The sequence below is a fragment of the Melanotaenia boesemani genome, chromosome 11, assembly GCF_017639745.1.
Source record: "Melanotaenia boesemani isolate fMelBoe1 chromosome 11, fMelBoe1.pri, whole genome shotgun sequence".
NCBI lineage: Eukaryota > Metazoa > Chordata > Actinopteri > Atheriniformes > Melanotaeniidae > Melanotaenia > Melanotaenia boesemani.
Genome location: NC_055692.1, coordinates 26,851,404 through 26,858,873, shown reverse-complemented (window position 1 = coordinate 26,858,873; position 7,470 = coordinate 26,851,404). Strand labels below are relative to the sequence as shown.

The window sequence follows — 7,470 nt, the reverse complement described above, 5'->3', positions numbered from 1 at the left end:
ATGGTTGGGAAGTCCCTGATTGCTGGTCTGGTGGTCCTTCTGGTGGCTGCAGTGAGTCTGTTCCTCGGGGTGTTTATGGGCCTGGGGAGAAAAAACACACCACCCCCTACAGATCACTTCTACTCAAAGGCTGCTGTGGCTGCTGATGCTGGGAAGTGTTCAGAAGTGGGCAGGTAAAAAGACATACAGTAAACGTTTTGCTCTGAAGGTGTGTTTCCTGGCTGTTAAGTGAGTTCTTGTGTTTCCAGAGACATTTTGAAGAGAAACGGCTCAGCCGTGGATGCTTCCATTGCTGCCTTGCTATGTGTAGGCCTTTTGAACGCTCACAGCATGGGCATTGGGGGAGGGCTCTTCTTTGTCATCTATAATGCTTCCACAGGTGAGTGTGCCGTTTCTGGTAAAAATTCACAACAAAGTCAAATAAGAAAACAAAACAAAACAAACAAAAAACAACAAAAACTAATCAATTAATTCTAACTTCTGCTCAACAGGGAGGGTTGAAACTATTGATGCGAGGGAGACAGCACCCATGAATGCCACTGAGGACATGTTTGGCAACAACACCAAGCTTTCTCGAACAGGTTGTAATTGGTTGTAAGCTGTCAGAGTGTCTGCCAGGCACAGCTTTCCTTCACAAACATCTGACTTTATTGCAATCTGTTAGTCTGTTCCAGGTTTAACATGAAAATAATAATCAGTGCTAGGGAGGGACTTAGGGTGGATAGATATCCTTATCTCAAAGCTCTCTATCCAAATACTTAAGTATCTTTTCTCTGTTCCCTAACAACCTGTCTATTTTGTCCCATTTGTGTGTAGCTAAAAATAAATTTCAACCACAAGTGCATAAAGTGATATTTATAGATGTCTCACAATGTCTTCACATTTCTTAGTGTGGTGATCCTTCACTCAGACAGTGTAGCGAGAGAAAGAGCCAGTAAAATCTAAAATAATGGTGCTGTTGTTTCTGTATGACAGGTGGATTGTCCATTGCCATTCCAGGAGAGATCCGAGGTTACGAGATGGCACACAAAAGACATGGCAGGCTTCCTTGGAAAGAGCTGTTTGAGCCCAGCATTGCTTTGGCCCGTGATGGTTTTCCCATAGGAAAAGCCTTGGCTCACGCCATCTTCAAGAGCAAAGATTCCATTCAAGGAGACTCCAACATGTGGTGAGGCTGATTCTGTTTCTTCTACCTGAATGCAAAACAACTATTTATCAAATAATTTGCCATGCTAAATTTGAGCAATAGTTTGGTATTAATAGAAATATTGTCACCACAAATTTTAAATGGGATTATTTATTTTAATGTATCAGAAATTATGCTGTGGGGAGTATAATTAGCTTTACCCAGCATTAAGCCAGGAACAGTATCCTAAAAACTGAGAGTAAAAAAAAAAAAAATCCACAGATCAGTACCTTTAACACTGAAAGCCTCATAATTACAGTAGACTCTGTGGCCAGAGAAAGATAAATGTCCTCTTCTGCCATCTTTGTGCAACATATCATCCTGACGTTTCTCCTGATTCCAGCAAATAGTTTAACACATAAATGCTTATAAAAGCAAATTTACAGTTGAATTTCTTATAAATTAAACATAGAATATCAAACCTTAAAATAATTACTTTTATTATAAGGGTAGTTTACCTTTTTTATTTTTTAACATTAAAAAGGTTAATCTAGGACCCAGTGATTTTCCATTATTATATGTTATATTTGCCAAAAATTTAAAACTCGTGATGATGCTGAAAGATGACATCATATTAAATGTTTACAATAAGAACTTGTGTTGTGTACCTGTCAGTCATAGCTGAGGATGAAAAATTGTAAGGTGAGGTGAATATTATGTGGTGAGTCAGTTCAAATGTATGCTCATTTTAAAGTTGAATCCTGCAACATGTTAAATAAAAGGATAGGGCAGGGAAATGGACCACTGTGGAGCATCATCTCTTCCTTTAACACTCTGTGACTAAAGAGACAAATGGATGTCATTCTCAAAAGGAAAGTGTTTTTACTTTTCCATCTTGATAGTTACTCATCAGTAAACGAGCTCCATTGTCTTTTTTAATACCATAATGGGTCAAAAGCTTTCAGTGGATTACATGTCTGGATGCAGGCAGGTCAGTTTAGCATACACAGTTTTGTTTCATGGAACCATACTGCAGTGAAACATAGCATTACCTTGATGAAATATAAATAATGCTTTGCCTGAAATCAGCCATCTGGATGTGTGCTGCTCCTAAACATTTACATTTACATTTGTGGATGCAGCAATGAACAATGTAAACCCTAAATGGTTTTCAGAGGAGTTCTTTAATGCAAAAAAACAATCATGCAGTGTATTCCATTACAATCATGTATATTTTTATAAAATGCTATGTGAAGTGAAGATGATCATAGCAAATGTTGGCTTTTGTCTTCATGCACACAGGTATCTGAGTATTAAAGATGATGAAAATCTTAAACTCTGCCTCTATTGAACTGTTCTTTGTCTTTGGTAGTGTGATGAATCCCAGCCCATTTTTTTCTTTTCCATCTTTTGTTGCTCCCATGACAATTTATTTTACATATTTCTAGCAAAAAATATATTTTTAAGCATAAACATGTGATATGTTATATGTAAATAATGAGGTACAGATGACTAATGAATTTACAAATTACAAATGATGCATTCAGTTTTTAGTTACACAATTTCCCAACTGTTTTGGAGACGTGTTTGTAATGATAGCTTACTTTAACTGACTGTCTTCATTTCTCATGTTCATTGGGTAGCTGCCCCATCTTCCCTTTGCATTGTTAATTTAGCATCTTGTAAAAGACAGCTCGCTTGACGTGGCCTTTGTGTCATTTCAAAATTCTCATCTCAGTCTTAAAAATGGAAGCACTGCTATTAACTCACTGTTTTTATTTTGTTTTATCACATCCGCTACATTTGGCACAAGTTTGACGTTCAGACGTTTGACTCGTACCGTTTTCTTAATTTTCTAACAACTACGACACTTTTGCAGTTTCATGTTTGTTCTTCTTCTTCTTTTTTTTTTCATCTTTCAGTGAGGTGTTTTGTGACTCGCAAAAGAATATCCTGAAAGAAAATGACATTGTTAGATTCCCAAAGCTGGCTGAGACATACCAGAGGATAGCAGAAGAGGGGCCTGATGTTTTTTATAATGGGACAATGGCACAGAGCATCGTTGAGGACATCCAAGCAGCAGGTGTTGTATTGTATCCTTGTCCCTACTATACAGGAATTAATAAATCATAAATAGACTTATAATCAAGCTGCAAGTTGCAAACTATGTAGAAACACCCCAGCGAATAGCAATGCATGATGTGAAAACCGATTCTTATTTTATATTCATCATGGTGCCCATGTTTATGTTTAAGGTGGCATTATCACCACTGATGATTTGTTGGAGTACCAGCCTGTGCTGAATGAGAACCCTCTGAAGCTGAACGTTGGGGAATACACCATACACGTCCCAGACGCCCCCTCCAGCGGCCCTGTGCTGGCACTCATACTCAATATAGTGGATGGTAAGCAGCCTGGCCAAGTGCTTGTGCAGCCATGCAGAAGAAAGGATGTCAGGTTTCCCAGGTTGTTCCTGGGATCTCACTTCACTTGGAAGCAGGAAATGCTTCAGTTTGCCAAAGTTAATTCACATGCATCACTCCATCTGCTTTGGCAGAAGAGTCTAGTCATGCTTCAAATATAAAGTGGCTGTATTAATTTGAAATAAGGGATAAAACTGATGTGTTTATAGAGTATAAACCTCTTTAAAAGTAGTAACATTTTAACATTACCTTTAAGGAATTTGTGCTGGTATTTAACAGTTTACAGAGGTGTTAGAAAAGACTTGATAATTAAGCAGAATGAGAGTTCTAATTTACTTCAGAAATAAACTTCCTGTGGATATTTTGCAGGGTACAACTTCACAGATACAAGTGTGTCTACATCTGAGGAAAAAACTCTGACATACCACCGCATCGTAGAGGCTTTTCGTTTTGCTTACGCCAAGAGAAGCAGACTGGGAGACCCGCGGTATCTCAATATTACTGACGTAGGTGTTTTTTCTTTCATTTTTAAGGCACTTTCCGCCCCACTCAAAATTATCACATCTGTCTCCCTTTAGTTACCATAGGGGATATCTGGGTAGAAATGCCTTGCTCAAAGGCATCTATTCACAATGAGTTAGTGTTTTCTGTTTTTCTTTCTTCAACTAACTTGTTTTGCTTCCCCTCAGCTAATCCAGAACATGACCTCAGACTACTTTGCTGATAGCATAAGGAGTAAAATTACAGATGACACCACCCATCCAGACACCTACTATGAGCCTGATTATTTTGTCCCAGACAACCACGGGACAGCTCACCTGTCAGTCATAGCCGAGGATGGAAGTGCAGTGGCTGCCACCAGCACCATAAATCTATAGTAAGATTCCATTTTGATGACAATTTTCACTTTGTTTTTTAGGACATGGATTATAAAATTCCAACTTGAACTCAAAACAGGATACAGCGTGCAGATTAAAAACAAGCATTTTATTTTCACAGCTTTGGGTCAAAAGTCATGTCTCGATCCACTGGAATAATTTTTAATGATGAAATGGATGATTTCAGCTCTCCATACATGACCAATGGATTTGGAATTCCACCTTCACCCAACAACTTTATCCAACCAGGTGTGGCCATACTGAATCATGACACTAAACTTTACTAATTTGGTAGCTTTAAGCTATAAAAACACCTCATTTGACCCTTAAATGGCAAAGCAAGAAGTTAACTAATGTCCAGTCATATCCATCTTCTGTTTGTTCCAGGCAAGAGGCCCCTCTCTTCCATGTGTCCTACAATCATATTTGACAAAGAAAACAGAGTTAAAATGGTTGTAGGAGCATCTGGAGGCACAAAAATCACAACAGCCACAGCCTTAGTAAGTCTGACTTATTTCCCCATATCTCCATCCTGTAGATTCCAACAGTTAAGCATGAAATACTTATGCTATATTTTCTGGCTAAAAACAGGTTATCCTGAACTCATTGTTCTTCAACTATGACCTAAAGAAAGCTGTGACGGAGCCACGAGTTCACAATCAGCTTAACCCAAACATGACAGTGGTCGAGCAGGGCTTTGAAAAGGTAGGTCACACGAAAAGATGTAGGGTGATAAACAACTCACTCAATCCCGTCTCTGTTTTTTCTGTTTTACCAGTTGCCTGCAGTACAGGTAGCCACTTGTTTCATATTAGGATTAAAATCGACTTGACATGGCTAGCGTTTGCTGGATAATAACTGAAATGTATGAAAGACTTGCAGAGATTTACAGAAACACCAAGACCTCTACGAGGCTTTATTTAATTATTTTATGCTGTTATTTTACTGATCAGACCCACAGGGGATCAGATGCATGGGGCATATGAAATAAAATGTAAATTGAAACTCCTGTTCTAGGGGGTACTTGGCTGAAAAATTTTTCTACAGGGGGTACAATGTTAAAAAAGGGTGAGAACAACTGCTTTAGAGTAAAATTCAATGTTTAAATGAGCACTAAAACACACAGGATGATGGGATTTTTTCAGTTTTACAGGAATAGTGGCACACCAGAATGTTAGCCCCTTTGGTCACTATGAGCTTTTTAGTGCTGTGTTAGCTGTCATAATCAAGAAACGTCCACAAATTCAAAACTTTATGAATATGGTCCAATGGTTGCTCATGGTCCAAACCATGAGCAACCATGGACTCTTCTAAGCAGCAGCCTAGCACCCTGAAACAAGAGGAAGGGGGAAAAAATGGTGGAGGCCAAGTTCAGGTTTCGAGCACCAAAAATCTTTCAGTAGTAGCTGTTAACATATTTACCAGAAAGGCAAATCAAAGCAACTTATATACTTTAAATAAACTAAAAGGATTTAGCAGCCTCTTCAGTAGTGGTGCACTGTTTCACTTTGCAGCCACACCTGAACAAACATCTCTATGTACTCACCATGAAGTTCCTGGTCATGAGTTTGCCAATGAATAATTAAGTCAGACAGCTGCATACAGAGATTTTAGCTGCAATGGAGGAAAGATGTTGCAGATTCACAAAAAGATCATCCCTTTAAGTGTTCAGTGTGGGGGTGGATTAATTTGAGCTTATGTTGCAGCCAGAATCCCTCATCCTCTCCACTATTTCACTGGTGATGGGATGAATAGATTCAATGAAATACCAGCAAATTCTAAAAACAAATATCACATCATCTAGAAAAAGGCTGAAAATGAGAAGCGGATGGCATCTACAACAGAGCAGCAAACCTACAAACACCTAAAAATTCACATATGATAAAAAAGTAGAAAAATCTGTGAATAGACATCAAAAGAGCCATGCAAAATGAGCCAAGAATATCTCTGAGCAGGAAGCCTTTTTGCAGGAAGAGTTGACAAAAATCCTGTAAAGAAGATTTTAAAGGCTTCAAGATATTTTACTATCTCAGCTACTCAGACTAACAGAAACACTGACCAGGTCTAGGCATTTTTTAAAAAAAATCATTTTTAGAGTACAACATCTTCAGCTCCTGTATAAGATTACATTTTTATATTTACGTGCAATGGTCCCTTGGCAGAGTGTCATGGAGGGGCTGGCCCAGAAGAACCATGTAACACAGCTGCTGAGGACTCCAGACTCTGTGGTCCAGGCTGTGGTGCGGCAGGGAGAACGTCTGTGTGCAGAGTCCGACCCCAGGAAAGGAGGCTATCCAGCTGGATACTGAGCATCGCTTCAGGTTCTTCTCTGCTACCTTCAGCGTAGACAGTCTCCTCAAAGACAGAACTACGATTTAAAAAAAATACCTGCACTGAAGACTTGAGCTATGATTAAGCTACGGAGACACAGCCACCCTTCCATTTTCTTTTATTCAAAGATGGAAATAGACTTCATTTCTATACCTCTTAATTCTAACCCAATTATTCAGCCTGACTCCTTTATTTATTTATTTATTTATTTATTTATTTATTTATTTATCTTCTCAGCAATAAGTTTAGAAGTAAGAGGTTTAATATAGTTTGACTCTTGTAAGATCCTCAATGGATACTGGTCAAGAAAATGATGTTTGAAGAAATCCGAAGACCAAAGTTTTTATTCTTTTAGCATTATATTCAGTTCATGTATGACAGCATCCGAGATTTTAATAAAAACAAGCCACACATCCCTGCAACTAAGCCAACAAAGAAATGTTGGTTTCATTCCGGAGAATCTGAGTGGTAGGTTGTCAATGTGGTATTCATTTCTTTTGTAAGAAAAAGATATTGTAATTATTTGGACAGTTTTTCTGGAAAAGGAAGATTTGTTTCCATGTTAATAGGTGAAAAATAACCAAATAAAAACTGGATGAGCAAGCAGGTATACCAATCAGAATAAGGGCATCTCAGGTTGTTTGCCTGTTCTACCAAAATGTCTACCTACATCTTTCTCCTGATGTAAGCTGATCCTGAAAAGGACATTATT

The 7,470-nt window shown here is 38.3% G+C and overlaps 1 protein-coding gene across 1 annotated transcript; it reads left to right on the top strand.

Annotated features, from left to right (window-relative positions):
- ggt1a (gamma-glutamyltransferase 1a) lies at positions 1-6,851 on the top strand. The gene is made up of 12 exons (XM_041999961.1): positions 1-173; positions 249-379; positions 492-581; positions 976-1,168; positions 3,049-3,209; positions 3,382-3,531; positions 3,919-4,055; positions 4,239-4,426; positions 4,549-4,676; positions 4,815-4,927; positions 5,019-5,132; positions 6,590-6,851. The coding sequence occupies exons 1-12, from the start codon at positions 1-3 to the stop codon at positions 6,734-6,736; spliced, it is 1,725 nt and encodes a 574-aa protein (XP_041855895.1). The 3' UTR covers positions 6,737-6,851.
- Positions 6,852-7,470: the final 619 nt, after the last annotated feature.

What these genes read in the sequence shown, in the direction of transcription:
- ggt1a (XM_041999961.1), top strand. Translation starts at nt 1, where the DNA reads ATGGTTGGGAAGTCCCTGATTGCTGGTCTGGTGGTCCTTCTGGTGGCT. An exon ending in AAGTGTTCAGAAGTGGGCAG is followed by an intron (nt 174 to 248) that starts GTAAAAAGACAT and finishes TTGTGTTTCCAG; the next exon opens with AGACATTTTGAAGAGAAACG. An exon ending in CAACAACTTTATCCAACCAG is followed by an intron (nt 4,677 to 4,814) that starts GTGTGGCCATAC and finishes TGTTTGTTCCAG; the next exon opens with GCAAGAGGCCCCTCTCTTCC.